The sequence below is a fragment of the Agelaius phoeniceus genome, chromosome 35 (genome assembly GCF_051311805.1).
Source record: "Agelaius phoeniceus isolate bAgePho1 chromosome 35, bAgePho1.hap1, whole genome shotgun sequence".
Lineage (NCBI taxonomy): Eukaryota > Metazoa > Chordata > Aves > Passeriformes > Icteridae > Agelaius > Agelaius phoeniceus.
In genome coordinates, this window is record NC_135299.1 from 1,037,156 (window position 1) to 1,054,775 (window position 17,620).

The 17,620-nt window shown below is 50.2% G+C and overlaps 1 protein-coding gene across 1 annotated transcript; it reads right to left on the minus strand.

The window, feature by feature from the left end:
• Nucleotides 1–1,135: 1,135 nt before the first annotated feature.
• SENP1 (SUMO specific peptidase 1) lies at nucleotides 1,136–17,565 on the minus strand. The gene is made up of 16 exons (XM_054649117.2): nucleotides 16,737–17,565; nucleotides 16,008–16,080; nucleotides 15,801–15,897; nucleotides 15,226–15,361; nucleotides 13,365–13,468; nucleotides 12,869–13,104; nucleotides 12,482–12,536; nucleotides 12,288–12,326; nucleotides 12,096–12,180; nucleotides 11,146–11,298; nucleotides 7,062–7,193; nucleotides 6,397–6,600; nucleotides 5,590–5,669; nucleotides 5,029–5,113; nucleotides 2,979–3,074; nucleotides 1,136–2,348 (listed from the first exon to the last, which is right to left on the minus strand). The coding sequence occupies exons 1-16, from the start codon at nucleotides 16,809–16,811 to the stop codon at nucleotides 2,286–2,288; spliced, it is 1,713 nt and encodes a 570-aa protein (XP_054505092.2). The 5' UTR covers nucleotides 16,812–17,565; the 3' UTR covers nucleotides 1,136–2,285.
• Nucleotides 17,566–17,620: the final 55 nt, after the last annotated feature.

Here is a 17,620-nt window from a genome sequence, read left to right on the forward strand (position 1 = left end):
TTGAAGGGAGATCAGGTTCAGGGATTTTTTTGGGATTTTTGGGGGTTTTTTTTTGGGATTTTTTTTTTGCTTTTGGGCAAAACCAGAAAAAAAGCCCAGCAGGGCTGTGGGTTAATTAATTAATGAATGAGGGCTCAAGCCTGTGGGGGATTAATGGGGTCGGGGTCGTTAGGAGGAATTAGGATCAGGAGGCTCCTGGAGTGTGAGGACCCTGCCCCAGTTTGGGGGTAAAAATGGCCCCAAATCACCCCAAAATTGGGGTTTGGGGGAAGTGGCCCTGATCTGGAGGGTCTGGGGTGAAAAATTACCCCAAATTACCCTAAAATTACCTGTAAAGTTACTCCAAAATGACCCCAAAATTGGGGTTTGGAGGGTTAAAGTGCCCTGCTTGGGGTTTGGGATTAAAAATTACCCCAAAATGACCCCAAAATGACCAAATTTGGGTTTGGGGGGGGGTGGTGGGAGGGTAGCTCAGACCTGGCTGGATTTGGGGTCAAAAATGACCTAAAATTACCCAAAGTGACCTAAAATTATCCAAAATGACCCAAAGTGACCTAAAATTGAGGGTTTTGAGGGGCAGCTCTGAACTCTGGGGTCTCCCAGCTCAGAATTTGGAGTCCCAGCCCTGAATTATGGGGAATCTTTCTCCGATTTTGGGGCATTTTTCCTGCATTTGGGGCATTTGTGTCTGATTTTGGCACAGGCATCCCCTGGTTTGGGGGCATCTTTTTGTGGTTTGGGGCATTTTCCCGGGATTTTGGGGCATTTTCCCGGGATTTTGGGGCATTTTCCCCAGGTTTTGAGTCATTTTCCCTGAGTTTTGAGTCATTTTCCCTGGATTTTGGGGCATTTTCCCGGGATTTTGGGGCATTTTTCCCAGGTTTTCGGGCGCTTTCTCTGATTTCTTCAGCTGAGGACGAACTCCAAACCCTTTTCCAGAGATTCCCACTGCAGACAGGAATGGAGACGGACAAATAAATAAATGTACAACTGCATCTGAACAACGTCACCTAGCACATGAGGAGCTGGCAAAAAAAGAAAAAAAAATTAAATTTATCGCATATTTATAAACTCGTAATTAAAATGTGTTCTTATCTAGCATAAAAAACAGGAAAATTCCTCAATTCCAGGTTTGTTTGGTTTTTTTTCAGATCTTTAATTTCATTAAAAGATAAAAAAAGTAGGAAATGAATCTGGTATAAAACAGGGGAGGGAGTTTGGGATCCAAAGGGACACGAAGGGCTGGAAAAAACTGGGAAAAGGGGCTCCAAAAATTCGGGAATTTGGTACAAAACTTCATCTCCCAGCTCGGGAAAAATAGAAAAAATTCCCAGCTCCTGCAGGAGAGGGAAAATACAAAAACTTGGGATTTTCCCCCACTTTTCTTATTAAAAATCGTCTTTTCCACCAGGAAGAGCAAATCCGGAGGCTTGGGAAGGTCCAAAAAATTTGGGAATAAATTAATCCAGGGAAAGGGGTGGGAAAAGCTCCCCAGATAAATCCTGGGTATTGTTTGGGAAAATTGGAAGGAATTCCAGGATTTTGGGGCTTTTCCCATGGTTCTGCAGTTCTGGCGGTTTGGGAGGATTTTTTCATGGAAAAAGTGGGAAAAGCAACTGGAAAAAGCAACAGGAGCTGCTGGGATGAAGCAGCCTGAAAAGGAAGGGAAAATTACCGAAAATTCACCAAAATTCCCAGATTTTGCTCAGGTTTTGGGATTTATCCCTTGGAAAAGCAAAGTCTGGGTGTAAATCCAGAGGAATTTTGGCATTCCAAAGCTTAATCCTGGGAAAATCACCCAAAAGTGGGAATTTGGGAAGAAAAAACAGGATTTAAGCAGGAATTATTCCCAGGGATTCCAATCCAAGTTCTCCTATGGATAAAATCCACAAACTTTGGGAATGAGGTGGAAAAAAATGGGAACGATCCCCAAAAATTCCCTCCAGAGCCAAACCTTTCCCCTGCTTTTCCCAAATCCAGATTTTCCCAACCCAAATCCACGGAGGCTCCTCCCTTTTCCCAAAAATCCAGCTCCAAAAAAAGCCCAAAATTCCCAAATTTCCCCAATCCCAGCAGACGGAAAAGCGGGAAAATCCATCCTGGAATCTCAAAAAAGAGGGAAAGAAACTCCAAAGAATCCCAACTGTGCTTCCAAACTTTTCTATTCCCCCCGAATGCTGGGGGGGTTTGGGAGGAGCAGGACCCGGAGTTCCTTGGCTGCGTCCCCAGGAGAATCCTGGGATTCTTCTGACCCAAATCTGTGGAATTTCAGGATTTTTCTGGCATCAGAGGAGCTTCCTGTGCAGGATTTCCCAGGCCATCCTCTTCCGGAAGTAGGGCATGTGTTGCTTTGGGAATTTTGGGGGGGGAGAAATGGGAAAAAACGGGAATTTTGGTCAGGTTTGCTCATCCAGGGGCAGATTCAGGCTTTTTTCCCCATGGAAAATAATGGGAAAGGGGGAAATTTGGGGGTTTGGGGTTGTGGGAATGGTGGGAAAAAAATGGGAATTTCTGGGGATTCAGGCAAAAAATGGGGGAATTCATCCCAGATTTCGCTGGGATTGTGGAAAGTTTGGGGTTTTGCTGACCCTGGGGGGGTCTGGGACCTGAGGGAATTTGGGAGTGTTGGGATCTGGAAATGCTGGAGGAGGGAAGTGGGATATTCCTGGAGGCTGGGAATTACCCAGGAATTCCTTGGAATTTTGGGGAGGAATGGGGGGGGATTCGTCCCAGATTTTGGGGGGAATATTTGGGATTTTCCCTGGCACTGGGGCTTGGGGGCTTTTTCCAGGGGCTTGGGACAGGGATTTGGGGACAATTCCATGGGGCAGAGGGGGGCACAGCCAGGAATGGGAAATAAGGCGGGGATTCCTTGGGTTGGATGAGGGATGCTGGACGCTCCCCCAGATCCCGCTGGAATTTTGGGGTCTGTAGGGTGGGAATTTTGGGATCTGTTCCCTGTGCAGCCCCCAGGGTACCTGGGTGAAGTTGATGGGTTTGTCCTTGGAGATGCACTCGGCGTAGCGGCAGGCGAACATCCCGCAGTCGCTGCCGTTCATCTGCTGCGGGATCTCCTGCCGAGAAAACGGGAATCAGCATTCCCACATCCCCACATTCCCAAACCCCCACATTCCCAAATCCCCACATTCCCAAATCCCCTCAGCCCCAAAATCCCCACATTCCCAAACCCCCACATTCCCACATCCCCACATTCCCAAATCCCCACATTCCCAAACCCCCACATTCCCAAACCCCCACATTCCCAAACCCCCACATTCCCAAACCCCCACATTCCCAAATCCCCTCAGCCCCCAAACCCCCACATTCCCAAACCCCCACATTCCCAAACCCCCACATTCCCAAATCCCCACAGCCCCCAAACCCCCACATTCCCAAATCCCCACATTCCCAAACCCCCACATTCCCAAACCCCCACATTCCCAAATCCCCACATTCCCAAATCCCCACATTCCCAAACCCCCACATTCCCAAATCCCCACATTCCCAAATCCCCACATTCCCAAACCCCCACATTCCCAAACCCCCACATTCCCAAATCCCCACATTCCCCAAATCCCCACATTCCCAAACCCCCTCAGCCCCCAAATCCCCACATTCCCAAATCCCCACATTCCCAAATCCCCTCAGCCCCCAAATCCCCACATTCCCAAATTCCCACATTCCCAAATCCCCACATTCCCAAATCCCCACATTCCCAAACCCCCACATTCCCAAATCCCCACATTCCCAAACCCCCACATTCCCAAATCCCCACATTCCCAAATCCCCACATTCCCAATTCCCCACATTCCCACATTCCCAAATCCCCACATTCCCAAACCCCCACATTCCCAAACCCCCACAGCCCCCAAATCCCCTCAGCCCCCAAATCCCCACATTCCCAAACCCCCACATTCCCAAATCCCCACAGCCCCAAAATCCCCACAGCCCCAAAATCCCCACAGCCCCAAAATCCCCACATTCCCAAACCCCCACATTCCCAAATCCCCACATTCCCAAATCCCCACATTCCCAAATCCTCTCAGCCCCCAAATCCCCACATTCCCAAATCCTCTCAGCCCCCAAATCCCCACATTCCCAAATCCCCACATTCCCAAACCCCCACATTCCCAAATCCCCGCATTCCCAAATCCCCACATTCCCAATTCCCCACAGCCCCCAAATCCCCACATTCCCAAACCCCCACATTCCCAAACCCCCACATTCCCAAATCCCCACATTCCCAAATCCTCTCAGCCCCCAAACCCCCACATTCCCAAATCCTCTCAGCCCCCAAATCCCCACATTCCCAAATCCCCACATTCCCAAACCCCCACATTCCCAAACCCCCACAGCCCCAAATCCCCACATTCCCAAACCCCCTCAGCCCCCAAATCCCCACATTCCCAAATCCCCTCAGCCCCCAAACCCCCACATTCCCAAATCCCCACATTCCCAAACCCCCACATTCCCACATCCCCACATTCCCAAACCCCCACGTTCCCAAACCCCCACGTTCCCAAACCCCCACATTCCCAAACCCCCACATTCCCAAATCCCCACAGCCCCCAAACCCCCACATTCCCAAATCCCCACATTCCCAAATCCCCACATTCCCAAATCCCCTCAGCCCCCAAATCCCCACATTCCCAAATCCCCACAGCCCCCAAATCCCCACATTCCCAAACCCCCACAGCCCCCAAATCCCCACAGCCCCCAAATCCCCACATTCCCAAATCCCCACATTCCCAAACCCCCACATTCCCAAACCCCCACATTCCCAAACCCCCCAGGCCAGGAAAAACCCCGAAATCCCAGTGAAATCTGTGGGAAGGCCCCAGAATTCCGGGATTTTTTTGCATTCCCACCTTGCCCAAATCCCACCCAAACCCTTCCCCTGTGGAACATTTCCTCTCCCAAGGATTGGGATTTGTTCCCTCCTTTTCTTCCCTGGGGGAAAAGGGGCCCAAAAAGGGCTGGGAATCCAAGGAAATGCTGAATTCTTTGGGAATTCTGGGCTGTCCAAACCTGGCTCTTCTTGCTCAGCAGGGCCCATCCATTGGTATCGAATTCCTTCCTTTTCTTATCCAAACTTTCCTGTTTCAGGTACTGCCTGTGGGAAAAGGAGCAGGAAAAGCTGGAATTCATGGGAAAATGGCAATTCTGAGATTCTGCTCTGTCTGGCTGTTCCCAAAGGGATTCAGGGTTGGGATTCACAAATCAATCCCCCCAAAAAATCTCAAATTGGATCAGGAGAGGCCGAAATCCCATGGGGAGAGAATTGCAGGGAAGAGAAGAAATTTTTCATGTCCTGGAAAGGGAGAATGAGCCTGAAAAAGGGAGCAAAAATGACCCTAAAGGAGCCCCCATAAAATGACCCTAAAGGGACCTAAGAATGACCCTAAAAGGGCCCAAAAATGACCCCAAGAAAGCCCAAAAATGACCCCAAAAAAGACCCCAAAAAAGCCCAAAAATGACCCCAAAAAAGCCCAAAAAAGACCCCAAAAAAGCCCAAAACTGGGTAAAGTTGGAGTTTCCAAGGCTGGGGAAGCAGGAGTGGGATTTTGCCAGGGAAGGGATTTCACTCACAGCAGGATCCTGCAGGCCTCACTGTTGATCCCTCCCATGGAATCGTAGTAGGTGATGGTTTTTTTCCTGAAATCCACGACCTGCACAGAGAAAAATTCCTTAAAATGGGGAAAAAAAAATCAGGAATGCTTTTCTTGCAAAAACAATGCAGGGTGCTTCACACCACAGGAGGATTTCCCCCCCAAAAATCCCCGTTTCCTGCTGTGTTTTTAATCCCTGAATGTCTCAATGAGCCATTATTGTTATTGTTATTATTGTTTTTGTTATTATTGTTGTTACTATTATTCCTCCCACGGGTTTACAACAGTTTTGCCCCATCTCTCAAGGGCCAGATCTAGGTGGTTTTCAGTGTTTTCCCTCCCCATTCCCATGCCATTTTCGCTGGAAATTACCTCTTTTCCATGGAATTAACAATTCAAGCAGGAATTAATAAATTAAGGAGGCTTTTGCTAAAGGAGCTGAAAATCCCTGCAATATCCCAGGAGCCAGGGCAGGGGATGGGACAAAGGAAGGGGAAAAGTGAAATATCTGTGGCCTAAATCTCTTTAACAAGATCCTGTGGCACCAGCAGTTGGTGGGAACGAGGAAATCAGATCTTCTCAAGGGAATAAATTCCCCAAAATGACCTCCAGGCTGAATTTAAGTACTAAAAACCCCACAAAAAGCTGGTCCTACCTTTGTATTTCCCTTTAAACTCAGATTTGAGACACAAACACAAATTTTTCCCTTCAGCGCCACCCAAAAACCAACAAAATTTGGGCCCTAAATCCCAAACTGAAGATTTTTTGGGATAATTCAGGCACTCACGGCCAGGCACCAGTGCACTCCCAGGTGGATGGGCACCAGGAGCAGATCCACAGAGAAAATATCCACTTTTTTTGTCCATCTTTTCACAGCTTGGTACCCTGCAGTCTTTAATTTGGTGAAGAAAAAGGTGTTGAAGGCATGGACTGCAGGCAAATCCTTGTCCTTGCTCCTCTCCATCAGCAAATTCATGTAGAAATTTATAATCTAGGGGGAAAAAAAAAGGGAAAACAGACCAGGTTTTTGATTTTTTTTTAGTAGATTTTAATTTATTTTATTATGGTGTCTGGATTTGTGGCGCTGTGTAAAGTTAGGGAATAAAGCCCCAAAAAGGAAGATTTGCATTAAAATCTTCAAAAAACCCAGGGGGATTTGCAGTAGCTCCATTGTAGTAAAACATTCCAGAGAAAACTCGAGGATTTTTAGGAATCTGCCTTTATTTAGGTCTGTCTTTAAGATTTACTTATTGTTTCCCCTGTTCACACCAATCCCATCCTCCCACTATCATTAATTCCCCACATAAAATTCAATTATTTTTATTTTGCGGAGCTTCCCCCACAGATTTATCAGTCCAGGGTGGAATCCCAACCCACAAACCCCCTCTGAGCACCCAACCCGACCATTTTCCCCTCCCAAGCTGCTGGAAATGGGAATTGTTTGGCTCTCACCTCGTCGTTGAGCCAGTTGAGGTTGTTGAGGGTCTGGATGTCCTTCCTGGTGATGGTCAGGCGGAAAGCCTCGCTCAGCACCTCGTCCTGGTTCCCTCCTCGGAAAAGGCTCTTGATTTCCTTCTCCATTTCCTGGGCAAAGGGCAGGTGGAATTCCTGCTTTTCCTGACCCCCAATACCCAAGGCTTTCATGCCCAATTGTCCCTTAAGCCATAAATTCACCAGGACGAGGGTGCAGGGCTCCATCCCCATGCCCAAACCCCAGAGTTCCCTGAAGTGAATTCCCTGAAGTGACCCCAAAATCCCAGGAATTCCCTGAACTGACCCTAAATCTCAGGAATTCCCTGAACTGACCCCAAAATCCCTAAATCTCAGGAATTCCCTGAACTGACCCCAAAATCCCAGGAATTCCCTGAACTGACCCCAAAATCCCTAAATCTCAGGAATTCCCTGAACTGACCCCAAAATCCCTAAATCTCAGGAATTCCCTGAACTGACCCCAAATCCCAGGAATTCCCTGAACTGACCCCAAAATCCCTAAATCTCAGGAATTCCCTGAACTGACCCCAAAATCCCAGGAATTCCCTGAACTGACCCCAAAATCCCTAAATCTCAGGAATTCCCTGAACTGACCCCAAATCCCAGGAATTCCCTGAACTGACCCCAAATCCCAGGAATTCCCTGAACTGACCCCAAAATCCCAGGAATTCCCTGAACTGACCCAAAATCCCAGGAATTCCCTGAACTGACCCCAAAATCCCTAAATCTCAGGAATTCCCTGAACTGACCCCAAAATCCCAGGAATTCCCTGAACTGACCCCAAAATCCCAGGAATTCCCTGAACTGACCCCAAAATCCCTAAATCCCAGGAATTCCCTGAACTGACCCCAAATCCCAGGAATTCCCTGAACTGACCCCAAAATCCCAGGAATTCCCTGAACGGACTCCAAAATCCCTAAATCTCAGGAATTCCCTGAACTGACCCAAAATCCCAGGAATTACCTGAACTGACCCCAAAATCCCTAAATCTCAGGAATTCCCTGAACTGACCCCAAAATCCCTAAATCTCAGGAATTCCCTGAACTGACCCCAAAATCCCTAAATCCCAGGAATTCCCTGAACTGACCCAAAATCCCAGGAATTCCCTGAACTGACCCCAAAATCCCTAAATCTCAGGAATTCCCTGAACTGACCCCAAATCCCAGGAATTCCCTGAACTGACCCCAAATCCCAGGAATTCCCTGAACTGACCCCAAAATCCCAGGAATTCCCTGAACTGACCCCAAAATCCCAGGAATTCCCTGAACTGACCCAAAATCCCCGGAATTGCCTGAACTGACCCCAAATCCCAGGAATTCCCTGAACTGACCCCAAATCCCAGGAATTCCCTGAACTGACCCCAAATCCCAGGAATTCCCTGAACTGACCCCAAAATCCCAGGAATTCCCTGAACTGACCCAAAATCCCAGGAATTCCCTGAACTGACCCCAAAATCCCTAAATCTCAGGAATTCCCTGAACTGACCCCAAAATCCCAGGAATTCCCTGAACTGACCCCAAAATCCCAGGAATTCCCTGAACTGACCCCAAAATCCCTAAATCTCAGGAATTCCCTGAACTGACCCCAAAATCCCAGGAATTCCCTGAACTGACCCCAAATCCCAGGAATTCCCTGAACTGACCCCAAAATCCCAGGAATTCCCTGAACTGACCCCAAAATCCCAGGAATTCCCTGAACTGACCCCAAAATCCCTAAATCTCAGGAATTCCCTGAACTGACCCCAAATCCCAGGAATTCCCTGAACTGACCCCAAAATCCCAGGAATTCCCTGAACTGACCCCAAATCCCAGGAATTCCCTGAACTGACCCCAAAATCCCAGGAATTCCCTGAACTGACCCCAAATCCCAGGAATTCCCTGAACTGACCCCAAAATCCCTAAATCTCAGGAATTCCCTGAACTGACCCCAAAATCCCAGGAATTCCCTGAACTGACCCAAAATCTCAGGAATTCCCTGAACTGACCCCAAAATCCCAGGAATTCCCTGAACTGACCCCAAAATCCCAGGAATTCCCTGAACTGACCCCAAAAATCCCAGGAATTCCCTGAACTGACCCAAAATCCCAGGAATTCCCTGAACTGACCCCAAATCCCAGGAATTCCCTGAACTGACCCCAAATCTCAGGAATTCCCTGAACTGACCCCAAATCCCAGGAATTCCCTGAACTGACCCCAAAATCCCCAAATCCCAGGAATTCCCTGAACTGACCCCAAAATCCCAGGAATTTCCTGAACTGACCCCAAATCCCAGGAATTCCCTGAACTGACCCCAAAATCCCTAAATCCCAGGAATTCCCTGAACTGACCCCAAATCCCAGGAATTCCCTGAACGGACCCCAAAATCTCAGGAATTCCCTGAACTGACCCAAAATCCCAGGAATTCCCTGAACTGACCCCAAAATCCCAGGAATTCCCTGAACTGACGCCAAATCCCAGGAATTCCCTGAACTGACCCCAAAATCCCAGGAATTCCCTGAACTGACCCCAAAATCCCTAAATCTCAGGAATTCCCTGAACTGACCCCAAATCCCAGGAATTCCCTGAACTGACCCCAAATCCCAGGAATTCCCTGAAGTGACCCCAAAATCCCTAAATCTCAGGAATTCCCTGAACTGACCCCAAATCCCAGGAATTCCCTGAACTGACCCCAAAATCCCTAAATCTCAGGAATTCCCTGAACTGACCCCAAATCCCAGGAATTCCCTGAACTGACCCCAAATCCCAGGAATTCCCTGAACTGACCCAAAATCCCAGGAATTCCCTGAACTGACCCAAATCCCAGGAATTCCCTGAACTGACCCCAAAATCCCAGGAATTCCCTGAACTGACCCCAAATCCCAGGAATTCCCTGAACTGACCCCAAAATCCCAAAATCCCAGGAACTCCCTGAACTGACGCCAAAATCCCAGGAATTCCCTGAACTGACCCCAAATCCCAGGAATTCCCTGAAGTGACCCCAAAATCCCTAAATCTCAGGAATTCCCTGAACTGACGCCAAAATCCCAGGAATTCCCTGAACTGACCCCAAATCCCAGGAATTCCCTGAACTGACCCCAAAATCCCTAAATCTCAGGAATTCCCTGAACTGACCCCAAATCCCAGGAATTCCCTGAACTGACGCCAAAATCCCAGGAATTCCCTGAACTGACCCCAAATCCCAGGAATTCCCTGAACTGACCCCAAAATCCCAGGAATTCCCTGAACTGACCCCAAATCTCAGGAATTCCCTGAACTGACCCCAAAATCCCAGGAATTCCCTGAACTGACCCCAAAATCCCAGGAATTCCCTGAACTGACCCCAAAATCCCTAAATCTCAGGAATTCCCTGAACTGACCCCAAAATCACCCAAATCCCAGGAATTCCCTGAACTGACCCCAAAATCCCAGGAATTCCCTGAACTGACCCCAAATCCCAGGAATTCCCTGAACTGACCCCAAAATCCCTAAATCTCAGGAATTCCCTGAACTGACCCCAAAATCCCAGGAATTCCCTGAACTGACCCCAAAATCCCTAAATCTCAGGAATTCCCTGAACTGACCCCAAAATCCCAGGAATTCCCTGAACTGACCCCAAATCCCAGGAATTCCCTGAACTGACCCCAAAATCCCTAAATCTCAGGAATTCCCTGAACTGACCCCAAAATCCCAGGAATTCCCTGAACTGACCCCAAATCCCAGGAATTCCCTGAACTGACCCCAAAATCCCTAAATCTCAGGAACTCCCTGAACTGACCCCAAATCCCAGGAATTACCTGAACTGACCCAAAATCCCAGGAATTCCCTGAACTGACCCCAAAATCCCTAAATCTCAGGAATTCCCTGAACTGACCCCAAAATCCCAGGAATTCCCTGAACTGGTCTGCCTCAGTTGAGGTAGAATTCTATCTCAGTTGAGGTAGAATTGCTGCTTTTTGTGCCCCAAATCCCCAAGGCTTTAACACCAAACTGATTCCCGAGCCACAGTTCCACCCTGAGGAGCGCTCAGGGCCCATCCCTGCGCCCAGGGCCCCCGGGCTCAGCCCCACCTCGGTGATCTCGGGGAAGTCGTCGTCGGCCTGGCCGGGCCGGGTGCGCTCGGGGCCCTCGGGCCCCACGGCCACCGGGATCTCCTTCTCCAGGGGCACGCGCAGGTGCAGATCCACCAGGTCCTGCACCGAGCGCTCCTGCTCCTGCAGCCGCTGCGGAGGCACAGAGAGGGAAAAGGAGAGCCTGGGAGTGATGGAACTGGGACAAACCTCCGGGATTACGGAACCAAACCTTCACAGAGCCACCCAGGCCTGTCCCCAAGTACCACGGCTGCGTTTTCCCCCATTTCTGTAGAGAGCTTTTTGGATTATTGGTTAGCTGAGAAAAGACATTCCGATGTGATACCAATGGATAAAGGTAAGAGAAACAAGCTGAGAACTGAGCAACCGGTGCCTAATTACTGACGAAGGTCACAGTGACCTTCTCTAAAACGGGAAGACGGGGGAGAAAATTGCTTGCCAAAAAATGTAGTTATCCCAAGGTAGAAAAATTAGAAGAATGTACACATAGAAGCAAAATAATTGTTAAGAAATAGAAGTAAGTGTGTTTGATTATAGTGTGCTTTAACCAATAATGAGCTCAGATTTTGCAATATGCATAAGCTTCATTAACACTAATATAAAAATGTGTAAGCTTCATTAACACTAATATAAAAATGTGTAAGCTTTCAATAAACTTCGAGATTTGCTATTCATCGCATATGGTGTGTCGCATCTCTCCCGCCGTTACGACACATTTCCCTGGATTCTGACTCCTTTTCCAAGCCCTGACCACCCTCCCAGTGACAAAATTTCCTGTAGTTTGCAATGAGAGACAATATTCCCTCTTTTCCTTGCTGTTTATCCCAGGATTGAGAAGAAAAAAGGCCTAAAAAAGTTGATTTTTCCTGTTTTCCAACTGTTTTTCCCTAACTGTCCCAGTCCAGGGTGTTTTTCCGTGTAATTCTCACCTGGCTCTGGAGCTGCAGGGCCAAAGCTTTCTGCTCCTCTATTTGCCTCCACCTCTCTCTGGCTCGGGAATCATAGACACTGGTCCTAGAAAAAAACAAAATTTTCATGGACAAATTGATTTAAAAAAATCAGGATTTTGGTTTTTCCACCCCAAAAATCCCAGGAAAAGCCAGCAGGGAATATTAACTCACAGCTCTTTGATCCATAGCTCGGCCTGGAAAAAGGGGAGGCTGGAAAGAGAGAGAAAGGAGGGTTGGAAGTGACCAAAAATACCAGAATTTCCCCAGAATTCCCTCATTTCCCAAATTCTCACTCTGTGTCTCTTCATTGTCACCTCCCTGTGTCCCTAAAAATCCCCCAAATCCCCCCATTTCGCACCCCTTACCTTGGAGCTGGAGTTCTGGAATCCTTGACCTTGAGCAAAATGACAGAATCTGACCCTAAAAATGGGAAAAAATCCTGGATTTCTGTCCCCGTTGATTCCTACCCCAAATATTTCCCAATCCTGAATAAATACTCCAGATTGGCCACAGAATTTAAATCCCTTTCCCAGAGTTTGGGGTTATTTGGGATTTGGTTTCATTTTGTTTGGGATTCGGGGGATTTTTGGGGGTATTTTCTTTGGGACTTTCTTGGGGAGTTTTTTGGGATTTTTTTGGTTTTTTTTTTTAGTGAATTTCAGATTTTTTTGGGGGTTTTATTTGTGGTCTTGTTTTATTCGAGATTTTGGCGGTTTAGGGGTCATTTTCCTGGAATTCTCAGGAATCTTTACCTTCGCTCTGTGCCTCAGCTCCTGGCTCCTCCTCCCGCTGCTGTGGGGCCGCGGAATTCCGGGGCTGGAACTCCCCAGGAAACCCTGGAGAGGGGCCCAGGGGGGGATTTTGGGAATTCTGGGGTGGCTCTGGGGAATGTGGAACAGGAGCCGGAATTTTGTGAATTTCTGGTGCCTCGGGATCATCCCTGGGAGCCTCCTTGGGCAGGGAGGGGCCAGAGCGGGGACAGCGGGAGCTGCAAAAAAAAAATCAAAACACTCAGTTAGGGAAATTCCTGGGAAAAGACTGGAAATTTGAGATTTGGGGAGAGGATTTAGATTTTTTTTTTTTGGGGGGGGTTAGGAAAGGGGTTTTGGAGAGGTTTGGGGTTTGGGCAGGGTCTCTGATGATTTTCAGGGATTTGCAGAGGGTTTTTTGGGATTCGAGCAGGGATTTCGAGGTTCTTTGGGATGTGGGGCAGGTTTGCAGGGATTTTTTGGGATGCTCCCGACTCACAGGTGGAAGGGGAGCAGCGGGGAGGGTTTGCAGCTGGAGAATCTCTTCCCGGTCACCATCTGCAACAGCTGCCGGTAAATCTCCCGCTCCTCCTCCCGCACCGTCTGCGGGGAAAGACCACGGAAAAAACTCTTCTCAAAACCCTGGAATTCACTGATCCCAGGGATTCCCCCCAAATTCAGGGATCTGGTGGAATCCCACGAAGGCAATGCTGAGAAAAACCCCCAAAAAAATGGGATTTAGGGCTGGAAAACCCCAAGAATTTGGTGTTTAACCCCAGATGTGCCCCCAGCTCTGCCTGGACACCCCAAGCCCACAAATCCCTGGGATTTCCATTCCCAGCCCTGCCTGGACACCCCAACCCCACAAATCCCCAGGATTTCTCAGGATTTCCATTCCCAGCCCTGCCTGGACACCCCAACCCCACAAATCCCCAGGATTTCTCAGCATTTCCATTCCCAGCCCTGCCTGGACACCCCAACCCCACAAATCCCTGGGATTTCTCAGGATTTCCATGCCCAGCCCTGCCTGGACACCCCAAGCCCACAAATCCCTGGGATTTCTCAGGATTTCCATTCCCAGCCCTGCCTGGACACCCCAACCCCACAAACCCCTGGGATTTCTCAGGATTTCCATTCCCAGCCCTGCCTGGACACCCCAAGCCCACAAATTCTCAGGATTTCCATTCCCAGCCCTGCTTGGACACCCCAAGTCCACAAATCCCCGGGATTTCTCAGGATTTCCATTCCCAGCTCTGCCTGGACACCCCAACCCCACAAATCCCCGGGATTTCTCAGGATTTCCATTCCCAGCTCTGCCTGGACACCCCGACCCCACAAATCCCCAGGATTTCCACTCCCAGCCCTGCCTGGACACCCCAACCCCACAAACCCCTGGGATTTCTCAGGATTTCCATGCCCAGCCCTGCCTGGACACCCCAAGCCCACAAATTCTCAGGATTTCCATGCCCAGCCCTGCCTGGACACTCCAACCCCACAAATCCCCAGGATTTCTATTCCCAGCTCTGCCTGGACACCCCAAGCCCACAAATCCCCAGGATTTCCATTCCCAGCTCTGCCTGGACACCCCAAGCCCACAAATCCCCAGGATTTCCATTCCCAGCCCTGCCTGGACACCCCAAGCCCACAAATTCTCAGGATTTCTCAGGATTTCCATTCCCAGCTCTGCCTGGACACCCCAAGCCCACAAACCCCTGGGATTTCTCAGGATTTCCATTCCCAGCTCTGCCTGGACACCCCAACCCCACAAATCCCCAGGATTTCTCAGGATTTCCATTCCCAGCCCTGCCTGGACACCCCAACCCCACAAACCCCCAGGATTTCTCAGGATTTCCATTCCCAGCCCTGCCTGGACACCCCAACCCCACAAATCCCTGGGATTTCTCAGGATTTCCATTCCCAGCTCTGCCTGGACACCCCAAGCCCACAAATTCTCAGGATTTCCATTCCCAGCCCTGCCTGGACACCCCAACCCCACAAATCCCCAGGATTTCCACTCCCAGCCCTGCCTGGACACCCCAACCCCACAAACCCCTGGGATTTCTCAGGATTTCCATGCCCAGCCCTGCCTGGACACTCCAACCCCACAAATCCCCAGGATTTCTATTCCCAGCCCTGCCTGGACACCCCAACCCCACAAATCCCCAGGATTTCTATTCCCAGCCCTGCTTGGACACCCCAACCCCACAAACCCCTGGGATTTCTCAGGATTTCCATTCCCAGCCCTGCCTGGACACCCCAACCCCACAAACCCCTGGGATTTCTCAGGATTTCCATTCCCAGCCCTGCCTGGACACCCCGACCCCACAAACCCCTGGGATGCCCCAGGGTTTCCCCGTCACCTCCTCAGCCGCGCTCAGGAAGCGCCGCGGGGCCTTCTTGGGGCTGCGGCGGCTCCAGGAGGGGCTCGGGGCCGGCTTCAGGGGGAAGGAGGCTCCATGGAGGGCGGATTTTCCCCCAAAAGTGCTGGGGTTCCCGCTAGAAGGAGGGAAAAACACCGCGGGTTTGTTGTAAATCCTGAAAATCGGTTTAAAATCCCGAATAAAATCGCAAAAGGTTGCACGGAAGGAGAAATGAAAGGCCCCCAAATTCCAAATAAAGCCCCAAAAAATCACACACAAAAACAAAAAACAAGAACCCAAACCCCCCCAATTACATTCCCCAAATCCCAAATAAAATTAAAAAAAAAAAAAAAAAAGAATCCCAATCCCTATCAAAAAATCCTCCCCCAAATAACCAAAATCCCAAATTAAACCCACCAAAAAAATCCCCCCAAAAAAGAAATTAAAACCATCAAAAAATCCCCAAAATAAAACCACCTCAAAAAATTGTCAAATCACAAAACTCCAAAATTCCCAACTAAACCCCCCCAAAAATATCAACCAAAACCTGGAAATCTGAGATCTGCTGCACCCACCTGGAATTTTTACGGGTCTCCAGGAAGGAGCCTCGGCTCACCCTGGGCTTGGAGCTCCTCCACTGCCCATTGGCTCCTGGGAATCTTTCAGGAATTTCTGAGGGGAAAAACACTGGGAGTTCCCAGAAAACCCCAAATTTCCCCTTCTCCAGGGGTTGTTTTCAGGGAAAACATCCCCAAACCCAAAATTCCAGAGGGAAAACTCACCTGGGGTGAAGCTGAGGGAGCAGGAGGAGTTCCCAGCAGGGCAGGAGAAGCTGCTGAGTTTGGGGAGGAAAAACTGGGGGAAAAAAAATAATAGGAAAATTCCAATATTTTGCTTAGAAGTGGGAAAATGCCAGGGAAGAGTCCAGGAAAATTACAGGAAAAAGGTTAGGGTGTTCCCAGGGTTGGTTGGGAATGGTGGCAGGACTTCACAATTCCCAAAATTCACAATTCCTAAAATTAATAATTCCCCAAATTTACAATTCCTGAGGTTTGCAATTCCTACCCATCACAGCTCCCCAAACTCCCCAAATTCCCAACTTTTAAAGGTTACAACTCCCATATTTTGTGGAGAGAATTTATGGAGCAGCAAGAACGCAAAAACTGCTGGGAAAATCCTGAATTTCGCAGCTCCGGACCCGCGGTTGATCCCACACTTGGGCTCCCCATTCCTGGCACATTCCAGGCGGAATTCCCACGCCGGGAACGGGGAATTCCCAAAACCGGGATTGGAATTTGACTTCTGAGGTTTCCAGGCTGGGATTCCCCAGAGAAACCGCGGCTGGAAGTGCCCTAGGATTTCCTGGGATGGGGGAATTGTCCCGAATATTCCCAAATCCGCTTCCCGCCCAAATCCCGCCGTGGTTCCGTGAGGGAAGGACTTGTGGCGGCTCCGGCCCGGTGGAAACGGAGCCTGGGAACGCCCCGGCCCCGCGGCCCCCCGCTCCGCACCTTGCTCTCGGCGCCGAAACCCTTGAAGGCCGGGCCAGGCCGGGCCCGCGCCGCCTCCCGGGCCTCCATCCTCATGGGGGGCAGCGCCGCCGCCTCGGCCCCGGGCAGCGGCAGGACCTGGCACGGGAAAAGGCCCGGCGGCGGCGGAGTCCGGTGTGAAGGCAGCGGGAGAGGGAGGAGCGCGGTCCGGGAGCGGAGCAGAATCCGGAGCCGCCGCCGCTTCTCTTGCCTCAGCCGGCCCGGCCGCCGCACCGGAAGCGGAAATGGAACCGGAAGCCTCCCGAGCGCGCGCGGCTCTCCCGGTCTCCGCGGCGGCAGCGAGGAGGAGGCGGCGGAAGCGGAAGTGAGCGGCGGCAGCGCTGCCGGAAGTGCCGCCAGAGCAGGCGAGCGAGCCGCACATTGCTGGAAGCGGAGAGCGTCCCCTGGCGGCTGGGAGGTCCAGGGGGGCAGCCAGAAAGGAGGGGCCACCCTGGACGGGGGGGTGACCCTACAGGGGTCACTCTGTGGTGGGGGGTCATTCTCTGGGGCCTCTGACCCTATAGGGGGCCATCCTGTGGGGGCTGTGACCCTATGGAGGGGTCACTCTGTGTGTGAGTCCCTACTACCGATCCCATCACAGTCGATCCCGTTACAGCTGATCCCATTCCAAGTATGCCCCTATGGTCAGTCCTGTTACAGCTGGTCCCTACATCCAAAACTGTTACAGCCTGTCCCATATCAGCCGATCCCATTACAGCTGATCCCATAACCGGCGATCCCATAACGAGCGATCCCATTACACCGATCCCGTTACCCCGATCTCATAACGGGCGATCCCATTACACCGATCCCGTTACCCTGATCCCCTAACGGGCGATCCCATTACAGCCGATCCCGTTACAGCC